Genomic DNA, 23,531 nt, shown 5'->3' on the forward strand with positions numbered 1-23,531 from the left:
CCCTGCTGTGTGTGCATCTGAACTTGGTATTTCTGAACATGAACAGTATCAGCTGTGCTCATTCATCATCCATTCACTTGGTGTTTGTCCTATCTAATCCTCTGGTAACTTGAGCTTTAATATCAATGACACCTTGTGGTACATAATATATTGGATTTTCAGCGAGTCAACTGTACTCTTTGGTGTTCGCAAGATCCTCTGGACTACTTGATGAGAAATGTACTAAGGATAAAAGCTCCTTGATTTGAATCTGGACATGTTTGCCTGTTTAGAACATCTCCTGGGTTATATTTTCGTTTTAGAGTTTTGAAGATTTTTTTCCTGGCTTTTTTGGTCATTTAAGAAATCAATACTGTTCACTGATCTTCTAGTCTTGAGTCTATTCTCTACTAGGTGGTTTCTACAGCCTTTATGTCTGCCTAATTCAATTCTTTGGACCTCCAGGATGTCTGCTGTGGTGATACTTCATCCTTTTACCTTGTGATCCTGTGTGGTTCAATTATATCCTGCTGTGTTAGTTTTGCATTGGTAAACCCAGAATATTCATTACAAATATCAGCAATCAGTGTTCTTTCATATACTATAGACATAGCCTGTAACATTGTTTTCCTCCGAGAAAGCATCTACAATAATAGAGTTGTACAGGATTTTTAATAAGTTTCCCATCTGGACTTCCTAGTCTATTTTTTAATAGGAAGGAATTTATACCAACTAAGTTCAATGAGATGAGGACATATCTTGCCAAGAGGTAAGTGCTATAAATATACTGATATCAGTGTCAATTATCAGAGTAAATTGAAATTGTGTATTCGATTGCACGCTTTGTTGTTTTTACAGCTACATGATGAAAAAATCTGTCCTACTTTTCCTGCTGGGTCTGCATCTATCTTCAGCTACCTTTAAGATTTGTGCTTTTAACATCAGGAGTTTCGGAGAGGCTAAAGCATCCAACAAAAAGATAATGGATGTCCTGGTTAAGGTGGGCAAATATAACTAAAGAAGAAAGTTTTGTGAGAAATGGCAAACTGGATTGCTATGCAAAAATATGTTATGGATAAGTAAGCAAGTACACATTAGGTCTCTTATAATACATTATAGTTAAAAAGGGTGGTGGATCCTGGATTTTGCCAAAGGTAGCCAGAGTCACATCAATGCGATTTACCAAACTATAAAGTATAAATGCCTCTCTGACTGCATATAAAACACTATGTTGATCCTAATAGGAAACTGTATAGAGATGATCACTTGGTGTAAACTAGTGGAATTGCTGTCAATGAACCTCAAGCTATGTATGTACACATGCACAGCTTGTTGCCGAAGTCAAACAATTGTACTCATCTCAAGCAAAAGTCCTGTTTGTGAACTGTGGTCCCTTGACAATCCTTGGTGGATTGATGAACAATCAATTGGAAATGACTGCTGTGCTTTCATATTAGGAAGAGAACAGTGGGTGCCATTCACCTGTCTTCTCCTCTCCCCGCTCCATGGAACAGAACAATATGTGTGCTCAGCTTTTGTTTGTTCATCTGTCACTGGAAATGATCACAAACGATCAAAACAACAGTAATCTGAAGTCCGTACAGGACTTTACATAATTGCAGGTTCTGCTTTTAAATCTGTATCATGTGTCTTAAGGGCTGTGTGCTTTATTATTTTTAGTTTTTTTATAATCAACAATTTCTGTTGTTCTTTAAAAAGCAGTTACCTACTAGGCACACACATTACCTGACTCGCTTGCCGTAAAAAAAATGCTCTTATCTTTCCTTTTTCTTACAGATTTTGACTCGCTGTGACATCAGTGTGATCCAAGAGGTCAGAGATTCCAAAGGAGAAGCTGTCCCAACTCTAGTGGCTGAACTGAATCGGTATCATCAATGCACAAGCTGGGGAAAATTTATATACATATAACATACATACAAATATAACATATACACACGAATTGAGGTTCTTTTCTCATGTCTTTTAAACTGACATTGTTCCTTCCTCAAATCTAGTTTGTTCTTTCCTTCACTTTGTTGTCTGTGATTTTATTACATGATAAATTTGTGTATAACGTAAGGTGATAATACACATTGTGATTACAGTGTACTCTTTATATGGTTTCTGTGCATTGTGCTGCTCAATGTGCATTGTGCTGCTCACAATCTTCTACAAAAAATTAAATGTAAAGCAATCCAGACAATTCTTCTCTTTTTCTGCAGGTATGACACCAGTCATCGATACAAATATCTTGAGAGTAAAAGACTGGGAAAGAACAGCTACAAGGAGCAGTTTGTCTTCATCTACAGGTGCACTAGATATGGAAGTTTCTTTAAAGCAGAACATCTGTCAAAAGTGTACTTGTTTTGTGTTTTTTTGACTTGGATAAATTAAGAAAAATTGCAAACTTTAGTTTTATTGCTGTCCCAGTTTAGGAAATCTATATCCTATCCCAGAATCTTTACAAAGTACAAGGGCCCCCTTCAGCAAAATTACTCCTCACCTCCTCTAGTTTCAGAAACAATTGTCCTGGAACTTATGTCCCAACACCAAATTTCGTTATGTTAAATTGTGAGTGGACATAAAAAGTCAAAAGAGCACCTAACCCTTTCCTATCCTACACAAAAGTTAAAACAAAGAAAAACACACATGCAATGAAATCACAATTCCGGTCCAAACATTTGTGTGCTTTAAAGCCACCTTACCTTTAGTCTTGCACAGATGTACTGGTTCCTCTTCTGTACTGAAATACTTTGATTTCACTGCACAGTTCACTTTTACAATGTGCATTAAATGCTGCAACAAATAAAAAAAAAAGTTCTCCTTATTTACTGGCTGATGGACATCTGGCATCAACTAGCATTATTATCTATTCTTAGTTTTAGTGTCCTTGTCCCACCACTTTAATTCTTTGGATTTCAGATCAATTTTTATCATAGAAGCTTAGCATCACATGTGGGAATTACCTAGGTTGGTGCAACCTACAGTCTAGGAACAACCACTACTTTAGATTGACATCAACTCATCAAGCTATTATTATTATTATTAAACAGGATTTATATAGCGCCAACATATTACGCAGCGCTGTACATTAAATAGGGATTGCAAATGACAGACTAATACATAGAGTGATATAGGAGGAGAGGACCCTGCCCCGAAGAGCTTACAAGCTATTTTTATCAGATTTTGACAAACATTACTATTTCATAAGGGTGCTGTGTCAGCCCAGTAAGAATTTTTAGTGGTCTTCCTTTGCATACAAATCAAAAAATTGCCAAAATGCATCTTATAGGTTGTGATGAGAAAATGTGGACCTGTGCAGACTGACATTGGTCTTCACTTGGATTTGTAACTTTCCTTACATGGCAGATCTGACTCAGTGAAGGTGGTTGACTGGTATCAGTATGTAGAAGACCATCCAGATCATCCAGAGGCCTTTGCAAGAGAACCGTTTGTTGTCCGCTTTCACTCTCCAAGGACAGGTAGGTTGCCAACTAGAACAGGCATGTCAATCTCCAATTAAACAGTATTGAAATCATTACTCAAGTACTGAGTACTGCAGTCAGACAGTTGCAGCTTCTATTAAATATCTTTTATATGGATATTACATTATGATCAGTTTCATATAAAGGCTTGAAATGTACTTTGTGACAGTTATTAAAGACTTTGCCTTGATGTCCCATCACACCTGCCCAAGGGAAGCAGCTAAGGAGATCAACCGCCTCCTACAGGTTATGTTGGAGGTGAAGAGTTACTGGAGAACCGAGGTAGGTGTGGAGAATCATAAAGTTATGGAGGTCATTATTTATCTCAGTGAGAGATTAGGCCCAAGACAAAAGAAAGATGTTTTTGGCTCAGAAGGTTTTACCTTCTCAGAAGGTAAATCTTAATTATGTATTGACACATTTTGGTTTCATACATAGTTACACAGTTTACATAGTATCCAAAAGGTTTCCCCAGTCTAGTTAAGTAGTCACAGGACTGGGGTGGTTTGCACTAGACAAAGATATTCTAACTGATAAAGTGAGGTAACCGTTTTAGTCGTAAAAATTCCCAATGCGTTTCGCCAATATGAGCTTTCACAGGGGTTTGACTATATGATCTATACAGAGAATATAAACATAGTATGAATGTATAAAAATATTACATGAATACAAGATTACATATAAGTAGTATTTATAATATACAGCAAAGTAAAGTTAGGTCCATAAATATTTGGACAGAGATAACTTTTTTCGAATTTTTTTCTGTACATTACCACAAAAATAATTTTAATTGAAACAACTCAGATGCAGTTGAACTGCTTTCAGCTTTAATATAGTGGGTTGAACAAAAAGATTGCATAAAAATGTGAGGAACTAAAGCCTTTTTTTTAACACAATGGCCCTAATTCATCAATAAAATCCGCGCTCGCTGGTCGCGCGAGTGACTTTTAATGCAAGCTCGCCAGTGTAAAGCTGCCAGAGATGCGCGGCTCCGGCCGCGAGCTCATTCAGTTGCTGAATTGCGCGACGACGTACGATTTCGGATTGCGAATACGAATGCGCGAGCCAACTTGGTTGGCTGTTGTAAAGGGATTTCTCCTCACCATGCAAAGAATTCTGCGATCATCCACCACTGTTGTCTTCCATGGACATCCATGTCTTTTGGCATTGCTGAGTTCACCAGTGCTTTGTTTCTTTCCCATGATTACCAAACTCTAGATTTTGCCACTCCTAATATTGTAGCAGTTTCTTGGATGGGTCTTTTTCTGTTTTTGCAGCTTAAGGATGGCTTGTTTCACCTGCATGGAGAGCTCCTTTGACCGTATGTTGTCTGTTCACAGCAAAATCTTCCACATACAAGCACCCTCCCCCCATATCAACTCCATGGCTTTTATCTGCTTAATTGATAATAACATAACCAAGAAATTGCCCACACCTGCCCATGAGTCAATTGTCCAATTACTTTTGAGCCCCTGAAATGAAGTGATTGTGTTAAAAAAAAGGCTTTAGTTCCTCACATTTTACGCAATCCTTTTGTTCAACCCACTGAATTAAAGCTGAAAGTCTGCAGTTCAACTGCATTTGTTTGTTGTTTCATTTAAAATTAATTGTGGTAAAGTACAAAACCATAATTCGAAAAAAGTTGTCTCTGTCCAAATATTTATGTATTTCAAATATTCATGGTGGTAACAATGCACTATAAATATGTGTGTAATATGCATAGAATTATAGTGTTAATGATGGTATTGATATACATAGTATGAGTAAATAGTACAGGTAATAAAACACGTTGCTTACAAATTACATTAAACTGTTATTTCGTAATATATATATATGTATATATAAAGTAGAAATACCTCCAACTCAACATAGATCTAATATGACTTTTATTGTCATATTGTATACCTATTTAACAATAATTACTTTGTAAAATTACTCAGACTATCGCTGTGTATATACAGCTCTATTCTGAATACATTGAAGGGATTAACAGCATATTTTATGGCCACTGCGAAACTCAACATCTTCAATAAATCTTTGTGCCACCATTCATTATACCTTAATCTCTGTGTCTCTTAATTTATCTTTTGAATATATTTCATTAGGCTGTTTTATACCTTTTGTGAAATTCATCTCTATTTATTATCAGCGCATTATACTGCCATACCTAAAGCCTATCTGCTACCTGTGAGCCCTATTACTAACCATCTAAACGTAAGTTCTTTAAGCCTTACCTAAACAACTTCACCACCTACCCCAACAGGTACTACTTTATCCACTTATTCTACAGTACTACCTACATTTGTTTACAAAAAATATTGTTTGTATATCAATACCATCATTCACACTACGATTCCATGCTCTATGCATATTACACATATATTTATAGTATTGTTTCCACCATGGATATTTGAAGTACTTTGCTGTATATTATATACTACTTATATATAATCTTGTAATATTGTTATACACTCATACTGTGTTTATATTCTCTGTATAGACCGTATAGTCAAACCCGAGGAAGCCCATATTGACGAAATGCATTGGAATTTTAAATGACTAAAACGGTTACCTCACTTTATCATGTACAATATATTTGTCTAGTGCAAAACACCCCAGTCCTGTCACTACTTTTGTCTTCAAATGTATTTGTATTTTTTTTATTACATTTATTATTTATCCTCCAATAAAAGTACTTACGATACACACCGAAGGTGAAAGCTAGTAAAATAATTTTCGTATCCTTTGTCTTTCATAAACCCCTGAAGGCCCTTTGATTGATGATGATTATACCACCACCAGTATGTTACTGAAAAAAAGTCAAAGGCTGTCATTGTGAACTTGATTGAAGTGGTCACTGGCTTTAATCTATTATAAATCACAGTATGTAGACCATACATAGTAAGTTTCTGATTATCATGCGTGTTCCAAGTCAGTACATTATAAAAAACCAAAGCCACAGATTGCACATGACAGCAAGGCAGCTAAAATTTTCTGAAAAACTGTAGGCAGACAGCTAAACTTAGACCTTTAAATGTAATTTTGTTAGCCAGTTTTCTTATCCTGACATCTTTGTTGCAATAGAGCATCATGCTTCTTGGAGATCTGAATGCAGCTTGTGGCTATGTGACAAATGAGGAATGGAAGAAAATTCAGCTGCAGAGCAGCAATACCTTTTATTGGTTGATTGGTGATAAAGATGACACAACTGTAAACACCAAAACACATTGTGCCTATGACCGGTAGGTATAGGGAGGGGAGCAGGTTATCATAGGTCCTCAAGTATTTGGAATAACCTTTATTTTTATATTCAAGTATCGTTGTACACGGAGAAGAATTCCTCAAAGGGATTATACCAGGGTCTGCTAAACCATTCAACTTCCAGAAGAAACTTGAGCTCTCTGAGGAAGAGGTAGGAGTTGCTATAGCTGGGTTATATAAGAAATGTTCTTATTTGAAACAAGGGTTTCTACAAGGTGCCCTGCTGTGTATGCAACTGTTCTATGCATTGTTTACAAGGTCAGAGGACCCTAGTCAGCTGCGGATTGAACACAAAAAAAAAGACTTCTGGAGGACCACAAACAGATCTGCTTTAGCTCAGCCACAAACCAGATTTCAAGCAGATGCTGCATGTAACTAGAACAGTAACTATTCCGTCCACTGTGTCAATTATTCTTTCCTAGATGAAAACAGTCATGCTCATGATAAATGATGGAATCCAGGACTATCTGGTTTCTAATGTCATGTGACTTACAGCATTGGTAAATGCAAAGAAATTATGAAAGCCAGAGAATGAACCTGAAGTATACCTGTAGGTCCTGTAGGCCAGGAAGGATTTCCCATCTTACAAATACTTTATTAGCAGCTTCAAGTGTCTTGGATTGTTATAATTCTAATGGACTGAGGTTGGCTACCAACTACATCTAAAAGTCACAAAAGGAACAGATCCCCTGTAATGGATAATACTGGTTTACTTTGCAGGCTTTGGCAGTCAGCGACCACTTCCCTATAGAAGTCAATCTCCGGCCAGACCCACGGATGGAGAGAGAGCTGTGATCAATTTTATACAATTCAATAAACTATTTGTACATTTTGAACAGTAATTCAGCTGCATCAGATATTATATCAGTCTGCTGTGATCTTCAACAAACTGCACCACTGAGGGCAAGCAAAAGTGTATAACTGCCAGTAAACAGATTAGCAGTGATGTTCCTAGTTTTTTTTGGCAATGCATAGATATGTTCATACCGCAATTCTATGCCCAGGAAGCAAAGTTCAAAATTGGTTGTACATAGATTTTTCATCCCCATAAACTGATTTTTTGCAAATCTAGTTCTTGCTATTCCAGCAGACCCATGCAGGTTTTGCAGTTCACACATATACCCATGCACCTTACTTGCTACTCAGTAATACACTTGTTTTGCCTTGTATGATGGACAATACACAACTTAAAAAAATTACCTTTATAGGATGTATGGATACTAATACTGGTCATTTTGGAAAATATGTGTAGTTAACCATTCATAAAACACTCAATTGGCACAGCAGTCCTACAAACACTAAAAAAAACAGGATCTATGTGAACCTTTCCTTCTTTTTTTCAGTAAATACCAAGTCAGAGATCTGCAAAGCACACACTGAAACTGGACACATTAGTAGAGATGTCTCCAAGGCCCCTTAGAGCACTTTGCACAGGCAGCAAAGCACATACACAGCCAGGGATTATATTTTATGCAACCATTGCACACCAGCTTCTGATTTCAGCAAAAGTTGGTCGGCTTAATTAGCTGCAAAGACAGAAAATGCATGCCTATTTCTGAGTATGTAAATCCCACTGGGTGCTAAAATACCAAATGTAAAGCAACAGCTAGACTTGTGTTTATTTGCAACATTTAAGTAATATTGGTATTCATAGTGAAGAGTAGGTCAGCGAGTGGCGAGTGTGCTATGTACATAGCAATGTGGCCGTACAGTTCCTGCCACCTGCATGGAGTATGACACCTTATTCAAGTGTTCTTGCTTCAAATAGGTTGTCTTACCTCAAAGAGGAAGGAAAGAGCTGGACACTTGTGTACAGGTTTTAGTAACCCATTTAAGGGACAGCAGCTATCAAATTTCCTCTACATACAGTTGTGAACATATATGACAGAAGACACTTTGCACTTGAAAACTTTATTGATCTCACTTGAAAACTAAGATCTCAAAGTACACAGGCCAGATAAAAGTGCAGCGCTTATTCAGCATGCAGCTCTCTCCACTTGTCCAAAGGGCCTCGGTTAGAGATGTACTTCACACCACAGCCATCAGGAACAAGACGTTTCTCAGCCACCATGGACTCAAAGTCCTCAGCGTTGAACTTTGTAAATCCCCACTTCTTAGAAATGTGGATCTGTAGAAAAGTAAAGGCAAACTTAAGCAGTAGAAAGATAACTACCCCACCATTAATCCCACCAGCAACACTGCCTGCAAAGAATAAAGCATTCAAATGAAAAAAAAAATTTGACTCCAGTAGGGCAAGAATCTATATAATATGTTTATGGGGAAGTTTCACCCTGCCAAGCAGAACAAAGGGAGAGGTTTCCAAATAGCACATGCAAACTTCATACATTTTGGAGCAGTTAGGGTTTTTTGGGTCAAAGTTTAGGCTTTTAACCCCTAGTATGCAAACCAAAACATATTTCATTTTGGGTATCTCACTGTTTTTTAGATCAATTTCTTGTGACACAGTTGCAAAGTTTTAATGCAGTTTAGAAACCAACAATGCAAAGACATCTTAATCTGCAGTATTTTCAATTGGGTTATGGGGATACCCTTTGAGTCTACCATATAAGAATCACAAAATAGTGAATATTTTGGGTTTCTATATGCTAAATGACCAGAAAAGTATATTTGATCTAATTTATCATTATAATCTATATTTTACCTTCTGGCGGCCAGGGAACTTGAACTTGGCTCTACGCAAGGCTTCAACCACATGTTCCTTGTTTTGGGTTTTTGTGCGGATGGACATGATGACCTGTCCAATGTGGACTCTGGCCACTGTGCCCTGAGGTTTTCCAAAGGCACCACGCATTCCAGTCTGGAGCCTATAGAAGAAAAATGTGTTAGAAACTGGACACATTAGTAGAGATGTCTCCAAGGCCCCTTAGAGCACTTTGCACAGGCAGCAAAGCACATACACAGCCACGGATTATATTGTATGCAACCATTGCACACCAACTTCTGATTTCAGCAAAAGTTGGTCGGCTTAATTAGCTGCAAAGACAGAAATGTACTCCTTTCAGAATATGTAAATCCCACTTAGTGCTAGAACACCGAATGTAAAGTAAAGAAAAAGCTAGACTTGTGTTTATTTGCAACATTTAAATAATTTTGGTATTCATAGTCAAGAGTGGGTCAGCGAGTGCTCTATGCACATAGCAATGTGGCCATACAGTTCCTACCACCTGCATGGAGTGCGACAGCTTATTCAAGCGTTCTTGCCTCAAATAGGTTGGAATGGAGTTCTGGCTCCATAACTAGCAAAGCTGAACTCTCTAAATCAAATAGCTTTCCCTCTTTATAAAAAGGCTTAGACTTGTTACTCCAACAAACCTTCATTATATTTACCTATCAGCCCCAGCGCATGATAACATTTTGTTAATACGGATGACGTGGAATGGGTGGAGGCGAACTCTGATGTGGAAACCATCCTTGCCACAACTCTTCACCATGTACTTGTTGGCACAGATACGGGCAGCTTCAAGGGCTGGAGAGGAAATATTGGTTGATTAATATAGGAGAATGATTGGGAAGACATTTTTATGTCAGCATTAGCACTGTCTCCAAGGTCCCTTAGAGCACTTTGTATGGGGTGAAACAAAGTACATACACAACCAGGGAATTGCTGTATGCAGCCATTGCACACCAGCTTCTGATAACGGCAAAGGATGGTCGGCTTAATTAGCTGCAATTCTTACTCCAACACAATAATCAACATTGATTTTTCACAAAAGATCCTAAAAACATGTTTAACTGATAAAGCTGACTGTCATACAAACATTATCTGACTTTACAACAGATACACGTGAATGTTGATAGGATGAAAGATTTATTGGGAACAGTATAGTTGATTAGAGATCCAACTGCAAGGTAGTCTAACTATAGGGCATTGTTATTCAAATCTGATACATTCTTACATTCCCTAAAAGACCAATGTGCCAATCACAGATGTGTGAATCCTGATTCTGCTACACTATGGGAGTAAATGCAAACTTTCACCTCAAGGCCATTAAAATATCAAATTTGGAATAATTGTCAAGAGCTCTGCCAGATGATGGCAATTTAAATCTACATATTAAGCCTATCTATATAGCAGACCCTCAAAGTTAACACTAACACAAGCTCTATAGCTGGCTGATCTTACCTTCAGATGACAGTTGCTCGTACTCATCAGAGACCATGTGACCACATAGTGGGAACTCATCCACCTTGGCCTTTTTACGACCCAAGTCGAAGATCCTGATTTTAGGATCTAAAACAGAAAAGACAAGTCAACTACATATGCAAGGGAAACAGATACATTACATTGCTTGTATTTCTGTGACCAATGACAAATGCAAGTTGCTTGAAACAAGTGAAATTCTAATAACTGAAGTCTCACTTTAAAATTCATGATCAGTAAAGAATTTTTTTTTAGAAAGGGAGAGGCGATTTCCCTTCTGCAATAACTATTTTTACCTGACCCAATTGCTGCCTAGTTGTCAAATTTCAGGGATATATTGCCAGGGATACTTGGCAATCCTAGCTTCCCTTGTGGGTGCCGGAAATGAATGAACTACCATGTGCCACTGTAAATGGCCAAAAATAGGAATGCAGAAAAGAAAGAATATGGCAGTGCCCATGATAGGTTAGTAGCAACAAGTTTAGTTACACTTCAGTACCACCTCAAACAAAAATTTCTAAAGCCAGGAAAAAAAAAAAAAAAAAAAAAAAAGGCAAATGATTCCAAAATCAACTGAATGTTTTAGTTAAAGTTTTGCACAGAAGGCAAGGCGAAGAAACAAAATTTTGTCAATTGCTATAAAGGACTACGCTGAGGTACTAAGAGGGGTCGAGCATCAACAATTAAGTCTTGCTGGCATGGTCATACAATGGGGAGTAAATATACCAAGTGCAAGCATGCATTGATCCTTAGGGCTAAAATGTACTTTGCTTTACCATAGGAGTGCCGGTTGTATCACTCCAAACCTCCATGTATAGTCAGTTAAGTCATATTATTTAGAAAAAAATAAGCCATCCACTTTGACTACTAAAAAGCTAGCTTGTTAAACTGACATATCCTGCAAATTTTTGTAACTGGCAATCACAATCATGAGTAATATGCAGAGTCATGAGTATAGAAGTGTCTAATCATTGTGAATAAGTAAAAAATCTTACCTGGGACACCCCTACAGAAGCGGGATTTGGGGTAGGGCTTGTTTTTGCAGTATCTGTAACTAGACACAAGAGTATCGAATTAGAATACCGTAAAACAATCAAAAACATTTTCCTTGTATAACTTTACAGGAATTTTTGGCTTTACCATCATAATGGAAGCAGTGAAGTCACAAGGACAATTGTCCCCAATATTGCAAATGCCACCCCCAGCCAAATCACTATTAAAGTCAAAAGAATTGTGGCGTGGGAGTGATCAGACTTGCATCAGCTGCAGGTTGTTAAAACTTCTTGAAATCAGTAGATTACTTTACCAAAATTTAGGATCTGGTACTTCTACATTTACCAGATGTTTATACCAAAAGTTTCCTTTGTTATAGGCTTATCCCTCCTCCTCTTATGTGCTACTTCCCCCACTTCTTAGATTGTAAGCTCATTCGGGCAGGGTCCTCTCTTCCTCCTGTCTCACTGTGTGTATCTGTCTGTCATTGCATCCCTATTTATCTATATTTAATCTACAGCGCTGCGTAATATGTTGGCGCTATATACTGTTTATTAATAAGCAGACGGTCACAGCAGATCTTGTTTGTGAATGTTGGTTTCCATGCTGGCACTTGGCATTGCATTAGCTGGCATGCTTTGGCATTTTTTTTTGGGGTCAAAAATATAAACCAGATGCCAGGCAACTAGTAGCTTCAAATGGAATGCCTCCCCCACAACAAAAGTCTTCCCTATATTTGAGACCCCCCGCCCCAAGATTTTCTCTACTGAAAAATTCTGCTCTAAGGCACAATACTTTTTCCAAGGTATAAATCTTAACTTTTGCGCTGTATTCATTATGGTGCAGGCCAGGAAGATTAGGTACAAGAGAACCTGTCACTTTACCCATTCTGAGATCACCACAGGACTTACAAACAGAAGAGTTATACAACTGTAGTGGAACCCAAACAAGTTCTGGTTGGATAGACCCCATTGGTGAGTACTGCTGTGAATTTGGTAATTCTTTGTTACTTTTTGTCCAAGTAACTACAAAATCTGTAATTTTCTTTTCTCTCTGATGGGTAAAAAAAAAAAACCTGGTGATTTCTAATCAGACCCAGCAATGAATGTCTATAGATGCAATAGACACAGCAAAGCTGTACTCATACAATCATGGTGATTGGCTGGGCAGTTCTGGCACCAAACGTTCTCCACCCAAATGTGAGGGATTAAAGTCAGCCTGGAATATTATTTGTTAATATGTTAATGTTATAACATGTTAATATTTGACTATTCTCATGTCTCTTGCGAACCATAAATCCACCCCCCCCCCCATCCCACAAGCAGCACTAAAGAACCCCCTGGAGCTGTCCATTAATATAAAGGGGCCATTAGGCAGTTAATATAAGAATTCAAACCTGCATTCCCCTTCAGATCGACAGATACAAGGATGTGTCTGATTACATACATCGTGCCGGGACAGCTGAGGTAGGCCTTCATATTACACGGGCTTGGGAAATATGGATGTACGGTCAGATTGTATACGGGGAACCTTAAGTCTGATGGAGGTTTGAATTGTATGAGACCAGCAGCAGGTAGCTCCATCCCTAGACACTTCCCGGTAACACGCTGCCTGACTAGGCCGCTCCTCCCATGCTGGCAGCCCAGGCTCCACATGAGTGCGGCCTGCTCGGCACATGGCCGGATCCTACTTGGGGATTAACTCACCAGCGAGCGGGTCTTCGGCCCATGATGGCGCTCAGTACCTGCACACAGCAAACACAAAGAGAAGACAGAGAAAGGTAAATGGTCCGCTAAATACTCCCTGGCACCCGGCTTTTGCCAGCACCAACTCCCGAACCGCCTTCTCACTCACCTCGCCGTCAGCAAAGAGGAAGCTAACGCGCCTGCGCACTTCTTTATATACTCGCTCCGCCCTTTTTCTACCCGCCTAGCTTTGACGTCTTTCAGATAATACCATCTAATCTAAAAACTGTCTCCTATCAAAGGCGGGGATTATAGAATAGCGGCCATTTTGTCGGAGAAATATGTTAGAAATATGTTCTCTGCTCAACGACTTGTTATAACTCTCTGCTGAGTTTTATGGCCACGTGACCCATACGTCTTCAAAAGTAGACGCTGCACACCAGATATCTGTAGTTTAGCTATTTCAATGCCATCTTGTTGGTGGCTGTCTCTCTCAGTATATAAAATGCAATACAATAAAAACCTATTATAAAAATAAAGTTTATATTTCACATAGATTATTATGAAAGTTTCAGAGTTAAAATGGTGTTAAGGCGATTTCCTATTGATCCCAGACCAATATTTCCCTCTCTATCGTGACCTCAGTTTTCAACGCGTTGGGAGCAGTGATTAACACAACACGCAACTTAAGCATATATAGTTATATCCTGTCTCAAAACTTTATTTTCACATCACAGTTTATATAGTCAGACAACCAGGTTGAAGACACTTAGTAGTTAGTCAGTAACGAGAAACTTAATTAACAACTTCGTTGAGCAAGATGTTTCAAGGTAAGAAGCTTCAAGGTAAGGATGGAGCAAATATTGACCTACTGATAAGGAGGATATAACTAGTTTTGACACAACTCAATTATTTGCAAAATATAGCAAAAACACAAAAACAACTTAAATTCAAAACTCAGCAAAATTATATTCCTTTCAGTTCCCTTCCTTTTATCCTTGAACAAAGGATAACTACCTGACTTCATACCTTTGTTCCTTTACATGCTAATAAACAGCCTCAGGTTCTTCAGCATACATAACTAAATGAAGCTGAATGATTCTTGATTCGCATATTGACAATAACAATTTCAGGGAGTCATAGGTTTGACAGGTATTATAAAAGTTAAAGGGGTCATGAGATAAACGTATATCACTTTCAATAACCTCAGTGTCATTATAGATATTGCTAAAGACTCTAAGCAGCATGCTGATTGGAGTAGAGACAGCAATCAAACAAGACGTTAACATATCTTGAGTACTATGCATATCAGATAGGCAAAAACTACAACCATTATATATTTCTTTGGCAAGACATTTACATATATTACCCTGGAAATCAGTCCAATCACTATACTTAAGTCTTCGCTGGTGCATAGACAGGGTAGAGTAATTCTTTAGGTTATGGCTTGTTTGGGGACAAACAAAGGGCAAGTCTTGAGGGTGATAGTGGCAAGTTCTTGTGACCCAAACAAGACAGAATATGATAATCAGGGTTCCAAAACTGCAGACAAGCATCCGGGCTGGTACTCGGGGATCAAGAAGCATCACCCTGGCGCTGGATCGGTGGTGCCTTCTTCACTCTTGAGGCGTGTATCCAGGTGGGACCTCCATTGGTCAGCATGGCTGTTCTAGTGATGGCTTGTAGATGACTGGAGGTCCAAAGGTTGGATCCAAGGATTTGTGCTTGTGCAGAGCTTTAACGAACATTACGTCTCCAGGCTTGAATGCGTGCGTCGCTTGATCTGTAGGGAAAGGAAAAGAGAGAGAGATATCTCCGTAGTTGCTGTTCAGTTTTCAATAAGTTTAGCTACACATTGGTCTTGGATTTGTTGGAGATCCCCGGGTATTAAAATTAAAGGGTCTTTAGCCCAAGGGGTGGGAAAAGGTCTTCCCATTAAAATTTCAAAAGGTGATAGCTTATTAACCAGGTTGGGTGTCATTCTTATTTCTGCTAGTATGGCTGGTAGCTATTGGTGCCATTTATGGAATGTCCCTCCAGTTAATTTCCTAAGTTTATCTTTGTCTTTCAGTGTCCTATTTGTCCTTTCTACTACTCTAGCACTCTGGGGGTGATATGGGATGTGGACCTTCCATTCTATGTTCATCATTTTTTAATCTCCTGTGTGACTTGGAAGTGAATGGAGCCATTGTCTGAGCTTATTCTCGCTGGGCATCCAAATCTGGGGATGATCTCCTTGCATAGTATCTTAGCTACTGTCCTTGCATTTTCTTTCCTGACTACAAAAGCATCTACCCACATGCTGAATCTATCTGTGATCACTAACATTATCTGACATCCATTGGAAGCCTTTGGCATGTGTGTGAAATCAATTTCTAACTCTTGTAATGGACCCTGTGGAGGTAACAAATGTTCATGTTGTCCTGTTTCTTCCCTTGCACATTATTTCTGGCACATGTTAAACAGTGAGAAAGTATGACTTGTGTATGTTCCTTTAAATTATGGGCACAAAATTGCTTGTGTATTTCTTGTGTTGTGGTCCTAATGCTTAAAACAATGAAGGGTACTGCTATTTGGGGCAGCCCTACTATCCTTCCTTTTGACCAAATTCCAAAGGAATCTAAGATCAATCTTTCCTTTTCCCAGAATTCATCGTCCTGTGGGGTGGGGAAGGACTGTAATTGTGTTAGAAGTGTGTTGGTTTCACTGGAAGCTGGGATGGCGAACAGAAGTGTATCAGGGGGCTAGTAGTGGGTGTGGTAGACTGGGCAGCGACTTTGGCATGAAAATCTGCTAGTCTGTTACCCCTGGCATGGAAGGAATTGGAAGAAGTGTGTGCTTGACATTTGACAATGGCTATTTGATTAGGGAGGTGAATTTCAGTGATACATGAGTGTGACTCTGGCACTTCATCCTCTGGCCCTTTAAGACCTAAGAGGGCATTAGGCACAGTGACAGGACCGCTGGTAGCAGGAGCATAATTTACACTTAATCCTGCTGTGGATGTTAGGATAACTTCATAACCAGACAACCTTTGTGCTGGTTTATGTTGAGTAATTAAATTCTTAAGCAAATGTAGTACAGCATGGGATGTGTAAAGTATCGTCTCGTGACCCAAAGTTAGAAGTGAGACACTTTCTTCAGCCATTGCACACGCTGCCAGCACACGCAGACAGGCTGGCATGCCTTGCACAGTAACAGGCAGTGTCTTAGAGACATATGCCACAGGCCTCAATTTACCTCCATGCATCTGAGCAAGCACAGCAGCCATGGTTTTACAATACTCTCTTGCATACAATACAAACGGTACATTGAAATTCGGCATTCCCAATGCAGGGGCAGAGGTCAGGGATTCTTTTAACATCAAATATGCTTTAGTCCTTTCATCAGACCGTTGAATGTTATTAGGGGCACTGGGGTGATACTAGGACTGGGCTGTGAGTCCCAATACGAGCAGTCAAGAATCCAGTGTCTGCAGAAATTGATCATGCCAAGAAAGCTGAGCTGCTGTTTCTTTATCTGTGGACAAGGCAGACTGGTATTTGGCATGTACACGTCTGGGAGCTAGCAGCCGGCATCCTGGGGTTAAAAGCATTTCCAGGAATGTGACCTGTTGCAGACAGAACTGAACCTTTTCTGCAACACCCTTTGTCTCCCTTTTCCAGAAAACACAACAATGACACCATGTCCCTCTGACATGCCTCCTGAGAGGGGCTACTGTACATAACAATAAAGAGGAACCATGCTGCGGCTGCCAGTTGGCAAGAACCTGCAGGAGGGCAATTGAGAAAACTGCTGGGGAGTCAACAAAGCCCTGGGGCAAGTGGCACCAGGTATATTGTTGTCCCTTGGAAAAAAAAGCCATAAGGGGCTGAGTCAGAGATGATAATGGTATGGAGAAAAATGCATTGGCCAATAACACTGTAACATTGGGTCTCGGGCAGTACTGCTGTAAGAATGGTACTAAGATCTGACATGACTGGTGTTAGGGGTGTGATCAGCTCATTGATGGCTCTGAGATCCTGTGTAAAGCAGTATGAGCCATCTGGCTTTTCGACAGGATTTAGTGGAGTATTGTAAGGGGAGCAGGGTCTCTTAAGTATGCCTTACTGGCAGAAAGATTGAATCACGGGTGCTAAGGAATCTTCCTTGTCTTTAGTTAGAGGGTACTGCTATAGGTATATTGGTGTATGTGGTTTTGTAAGTGCTGTATATGGCGTGCAGTCCAGGAATCCCACGTCATATGGTCCAGTGGACCATGTGCTGTCAGGAACTGGAAAATCCAATAAGGGCAGTTGCAAGGTTGTATTGACATTAATCCCTCCCTTTGGGTCAACAACCAGTGACATTCCCAGAGATCCCATCAGGTCTCTTCCTAACAGGTTAACTGGACAACTAGGTAATATCTTGAATGAGTGATGTGTAATGTATTCTCCATGTACTGTACATATGGGAATATGAGGTGTGTGTCGTGTAGGGGTGATGACGTTTATTCCCACAGAGGGCCCACCAGATGTAGATTGACCTGACCAGGATCGGAGGACAGAACAAGTCGCTCCTGTGTCTACTAAGAAGTCTGTCAGGAATTGTCCTACTTCTAATGTGTTTATTGGGTTTTCATCAGCCTGGTCAGAGATCTCTAAAGTGGTGGTGGAGTCCCTGTACATGGGGTTTAGATGACTTAGGCAGCTCAAAACATCCTGCAGCATCCTTTGATATTAACTGGGCAAAAATGTTTGGGGCATCTAAAGTGCTCCGGTTGGCAATAATCATTTTGGCAGTGCGCCCATGTTCAGGAATCATTCCCTTAATCAGTGATTAATACTATACTCAAATCTTCTCCTAAATCTCCTAATCTTCTCCTAAACCTGCTTCTTCCTTCCACACTTTCCTAAACCTTCTAGCATAATCACATATAGGTTCTCCTGGCATTTGCTTGCATGCTAATGCAGTAGCCATGGATTTCCTATCTCAGTGTAATCTTCCAAACTCAGTGTGTAACTCTTCCCATAAATTTTTATAGTGTGCTTCAGTTATAAGAGGATAATTATTTACATTTGTTTGTGCAGGTGTTGGGATGGATCGGGACATTTTATGTTCTCCGTTCCATTTTTCAGGTGTATTGTAACCTCCTGATCTATAGTTAACATTATAGGGGGCATCCCTGTTGTCAGGTTTCTAGCACACTTTTATATGTTTTTTTTATTTTACATGTTTCTTATAGGGGTCATTAGGTTCCTCTGGGTTATTCCCCTTACCTTGGGAATTTCCCATAGTTGCAGTATAAATTACAGTATAAATATCAGATGGTTATACACAGTAATTGTTAGTTCAGTTAGTTCAGCAGGTAGCTGCAGTGCTCGCTGACGTCCTGTTCCCAGGACCGCTTACCAAAACGCAGCTTAGGTCACGTTACTGCTTGCCCGAGGCAACCACAGCAGTGAGGATTGACCCAACCTCACCTTGGCAACCAGATTAGAACACAAACTTATATACAATATTTCTTACACTTCTATATCATGCAACAAAATTCTTATACTCTGTACATTAAAACAGAGGTCACGAGTATGCACGTATTCAATAAAAGATTTCCCAAATCTTCCTAACTAAGGACCCAGTCCTTCTAAGAGGGAGTCTACACCGCCACAGTGCTTAGGTTCGTAAGATATCTACAGGGACCCAGGGGAGGGCAGAGGTAGAAAAGAAAATTTCTACTTACCCGATCGTGATCTTTTTAAGGTAGATATCCCACTTCTGACACCAAACTGTTAAGGTGATTTCCTATTGATCCCATCTTTTTATATTTACCAAAGAAGTATGTAATTAAAGGATTTTATATTTAAAAAAACTGATATTCAGGCCCCTGTGTTGCATGTTTTTTTTTTTTGTTCTAAAGCAGGGTCGGCAAACTCCGGCCCTCTGCCCTAATGACGGCCTGGCAACCTGGTGCGTAGCCAGAACAAACTACCAGAGCTGGAGCCGCCAGAGCCTCTGTGTGGTGGCTCCCTTCCCTATTTACTGCGGCCGGCGTTAACACTTCCACCGCCGGGGTAAATAGGGAACATTACCTCTCCTCTGTATGCATTGCAGAGGAGAGGAATTTCCCTTCAGGGGCCGTTCCTGGTGGGTGTAGAGCCATTAGGGTGGGACGCGAGAGAAAGTCTGACCTAATGTGCTCCTGCCCACTCCTGAAATGGCCTTGTAGCCAAATTATAAGGTGTATAATCAGCACTACACCTTTCTTGTGTTCTGTTTTTTGACTGTTTCAATTTATAATAATTGTAATATTATATTATACCTATGTTTGCCTCTTTTTCTGATTAAAAAGTTCTGAGCCTAGCATAATTTTCTAATAATACCATCGGTATAAGATCCAATTTTAACAGCCTTGCTTGTAAAATTTCTACCAGGTGGCAACTTTCTGCTTGCTTCCCAAATGTCCCTAATATGGAGAGACTGTCTCACTTTTCTCCTCAGTTGTTCCCTTTTTGGGAACAGTGCTTTAAAATGTAATATTTAACTATTTTAAGTCTTTTATTTATCCTCTAAATATTTCTGTTTTTTAAATATTTTGTTACATATTGTTATATTGCATATATTGTTTTAAAACATTGGTCAACTAACATTTTCTTGAAAAAAAGATTAAAGTCATTTTAGATTATGTTTGATGCAAAGATTCCAAATATGGTATTGGTTTTGCTAGATTGCCTCTAGTTTTTGAAATAATGACCTCAATAATAACCTAATAGAAAACTAATGACACATGATAATTAAGCAAAATTAAACTAGATATGTTTACATATACAAAATAAAATTTTTGAAATACTTAAAGCCTGATTCATCACCAAAATCAAAAGCTTGCTCGCGTGTGCACATTCACGATCCGAAATCGGAGGCCAAAAACCTATTTATCAACCATTTTTCAGTCGTCGAGAATATGCTGGCATATTCACCCAGCATTTATCAACTGAAATGCTTGCTCGCTCCGTGCCGCGCATTTCTGTGAGCTTGAAACTGATGAGTTTACATTAAAAGTCACTGTTCCCCTAAAAAATCATTCTTTCATGGCACACATCTTTCACTTAGCAGTAAATAAAAACGTTTGGCCTGTTCAAATGTTTCAAACATATATATTAGCTGAGAAATAAGCATATTTTAAAGTGGCCTAATATTTTCAGGTTCAGAAAAAGGGACCTGATTTCAGCTCTTTACGTAAACGCATATGATGCCGGACCCGAGGATGAGCCTGATGATAAATTCCTGCTAGCTCTGGCTGGCGAGAGCTCGCTTTTGCCAGCGAACTAGATTTTTCCCACAAAAGTCACAAGCACACACTCAAGTTCTTGTTTGCTTCTATAGATACATATAAACATTTATATTTTGACACATATATTTATATACATAAATATTTATACAAGTTAGGATTATAAATATTTGGACTGAGACAACTTTTATTTTTTTTCAATATTGGTTCTGTACATTATCACAATTAACTTTAAATGAAACAACTCAGATGCAGTTGAACTGCAGACTTTCAGCTTTATTTCAGTTGGTTGAAAAACAAGATTGCATAAAAATGTGAGGAACTAGAGCCTTTCTTTACACAATCACTTCATTTCAGGAGCTCAAAAGTAACTGAACAATTGACTCAAAGGCTATTTCATGGGCTTGTGTGGGCAGTTCCTTCGTTATGTCATTATCAATTAAGCAGATAAAAGGCCTGGAGTTGATTTGAGGGGGGGTTCCTGTATGTGGAAGATTTTGTTGTAAACTGTAAGCTGAAAAAACATAGCATCTAGAGGTGGGAACGGGGCAGGCAGCAGCAGTAACAGCAGGTGGAGAAGGCGGTGCGCTCTGAGACAAAGTGTGGACAGTGTTAGTATCTGGCATCTAGACATGGGTACTGGGCAGGCAGCAGCTGTAACAGCAGAAAGTGGAGGTGGTGGGTTCTGAGGCGGAGAGTGGACAGCATTGGTAACTGGCATCAAGAGCTGGGTACTGGGCAGGCAGCAGCAGTAACAGCGTGATTAGCAGGCGGTGGGCCCTGAGATGGAGTGTGGACGACATTAGTAACTGGCATCTAGAGTTGGGTACTGGGCAGGCAGCAGCAGTAACAGCATGATTAGCAGGAGGTGGGCCCTGAGACGGAGTGTGGACGACATTAGTAACTGGCATCTAGATTTGGGTACTGGGCAGGCAGCATCAGTAACAGCGGGACAAGGAGGCCTTAGGCCTTGAGACAGAGTGTGGACGACATTAGTAACTGGCATCTATGGCTGGGCACTGGGCAGGCAGCAGCAGTAACAGAAGTAGGAGGAGGAGGTGGGCTCTGAGACCAAGTGTGTATGGCAAAAGTATCTTGCATTTAGAGCTTGGTACTGTGCAGGGCTCCAAAACAGTGTAGATGTCATTAGTATTTGTCATCTAGCGTTTGGTACTGGGTAGGAAGCAGCAGTAACAGCAGGAGGAAGAGGCGGCGGACTCTGAGACCAAGTGTGGACTGCATTAGTATCTGGTATCTAGAGTGGGGTACTGGGCAGGTAGCGGCAGTAACAGCAGGAGAAGGGGGCGATGGGCTCGGAAACAAATTGTGGATGGCATTAGTACCGTGTTTCCCCGAAAATAAGACACTGTCTTATATTTTTTGGGGCTTCCAAAAACACACTAGGTCTTATTTTCAGGGTAGGTCTTATATACTTTTTTTAATGAAAAAAAACACTTACCATATTCCCAAATTCCCGGGTAGGTCTTATATTAGGGCAGGTTGGGGGAAAAGTGCTAGGTCTTATTTTCGGGGTAGGTCTTACTTTCGGGGAAACACGGTATCTGTCATCTAGAGTTGGGAACTAGGCAGTCAGCAACAGTAACAGCATGAGGAGGAGGTGTTAGGCCCTGAGACAGAGCGTGGACGACATTAGTAACTGGCATCTAGAGCTGCCTGCCCAGTACCCAGCTCTAGATACCAGATACTAATGCCGTCCACACTTGGTCTCAGAGTCCACCGGAACTGGGCAGGCAGGCAGCTGCAGTAACAGCAAGAGGAGAAGGCCATGGGCTCTGAGACCAAGTGTAGATGGCATTAGTATCTAGGCATTAGAGTTGGGTACTGGGCAGGCAGCAGCAGTAACAGTAGGAGGAGGAGGCGGTGGACTCTGAGACCAAGTGTGGACGGCATTAGTATCTGGCATCTAGATCTGGGTACTGGGCAGGCAGCAGCAGTAACAGCAGGAGGAGGAGGTGGGCTCTGAGACGAAGTGTGGACGACCTTAGTATCTGGCATCTAGAGTTGGGTACTGGGTAGGCCCCAGCATCAGTAACAGTGGAAGGAGGAGGAGCAGCAACAGCAGAAAGGAGGTGGTGGGCTCTTAGACAGTGTGGATGGCATTAGTATTTGTCATCTTGAGTTGGGAACAACCCAAATGCCCATAGCAGCAGCAGTAACAGCATGAGGAGGAGGGGTTAGGCCCTGAGACGAAGTGTGGACGGCATTAGTATCTTGCATCCAGTGCTGGGTACTGGGCAGGCAGCAGCAGTAACAGCAGGAGGAGGAGGTGGTGGGCTCTGAGAGAAAGTGTGAACGGCATTAGTATCTGTCATCTAGAGCTGGGTACTGGGCAGGCAGCAGCAGTAACAGCAGAAGGAGGAGGCGGTGGGTTCTGAGACCAAGTGTGGATGGCATTAGTATCTTGCATCTAGAGTTGGGTACTGGGCAGGCAGCAGCAGAAACAACATGAGGAGGAGGCGATGGGCTGTGAGACAAAGTGTGGACGGCATTAGTATCTGGCATCAGGAGTTGGGTACTGGACAGGCAGCAGCAGTCACAGCAGGAGGAGGAGGCGGTGGGCTCTAAGACCAGTGTGGACGTCATTTGTTTCTGGCATCTAGATCTGGGTACTGGGCAGGCAGCAGCAGCAACAGCATGAGGAGGAGGCGTGAGGCCCTGAGAGGGAGTGTTGATGACATTAG

General features: G+C 40.4%; 2 protein-coding genes and 3 non-coding genes across 6 annotated transcripts; 1 reads left to right on the forward strand and 4 right to left on the reverse strand.

Moving 5' to 3' along the window:
* Nucleotides 1-95: 95 nt before the first annotated feature.
* LOC140343016 (deoxyribonuclease-1-like) lies at nucleotides 96-7,999 on the forward strand. Of its 2 annotated transcripts, XM_072429457.1 has the most exons (9): nucleotides 96-748; nucleotides 838-979; nucleotides 1,777-1,865; nucleotides 2,202-2,288; nucleotides 3,349-3,461; nucleotides 3,634-3,746; nucleotides 6,549-6,706; nucleotides 6,780-6,876; nucleotides 7,446-7,999. In XM_072429457.1, exons 1-9 carry the CDS (start codon nucleotides 726-728, stop codon nucleotides 7,518-7,520), a joined length of 897 nt encoding a protein of 298 aa, XP_072285558.1. In that variant the 5' UTR covers nucleotides 96-725; the 3' UTR covers nucleotides 7,521-7,999. The 2 variants fall into 2 exon arrangements, with proteins under 2 accessions (XP_072285558.1, XP_072285557.1); XM_072429456.1 differs by having other exon boundaries at nucleotides 6,780-7,999.
* A 124-nt stretch (nucleotides 8,000-8,123) lies between these two features.
* On the reverse strand, nucleotides 8,124-8,257 carry LOC140344704 (small nucleolar RNA SNORA70). Its single transcript, XR_011923661.1, has one exon. It is a non-coding gene; the product is annotated as a small nucleolar RNA SNORA70 (small nucleolar RNA).
* A 363-nt stretch (nucleotides 8,258-8,620) lies between these two features.
* On the reverse strand, nucleotides 8,621-13,699 carry RPL10 (ribosomal protein L10). The gene is made up of 6 exons (XM_072429460.1): nucleotides 13,587-13,699; nucleotides 11,883-11,941; nucleotides 10,870-10,977; nucleotides 10,074-10,212; nucleotides 9,388-9,550; nucleotides 8,621-8,853 (listed from the first exon to the last, which is right to left on the reverse strand). The coding sequence occupies exons 1-6, from the start codon at nucleotides 13,607-13,609 to the stop codon at nucleotides 8,698-8,700; spliced, it is 648 nt and encodes a 215-aa protein (XP_072285561.1). The 5' UTR covers nucleotides 13,610-13,699; the 3' UTR covers nucleotides 8,621-8,697.
* On the reverse strand, nucleotides 9,592-9,725 carry LOC140344702 (small nucleolar RNA SNORA70). Its single transcript, XR_011923660.1, has one exon. It is a non-coding gene; the product is annotated as a small nucleolar RNA SNORA70 (small nucleolar RNA).
* On the reverse strand, nucleotides 10,281-10,416 carry LOC140344700 (small nucleolar RNA SNORA70). Its single transcript, XR_011923659.1, has one exon. It is a non-coding gene; the product is annotated as a small nucleolar RNA SNORA70 (small nucleolar RNA).
* Nucleotides 13,700-23,531: the final 9,832 nt, after the last annotated feature.

The sequence above is a fragment of the Pyxicephalus adspersus genome, chromosome Z (genome assembly GCF_032062135.1).
Source record: "Pyxicephalus adspersus chromosome Z, UCB_Pads_2.0, whole genome shotgun sequence".
In the NCBI taxonomy this organism is placed as follows: domain Eukaryota; kingdom Metazoa; phylum Chordata; class Amphibia; order Anura; family Pyxicephalidae; genus Pyxicephalus; species Pyxicephalus adspersus.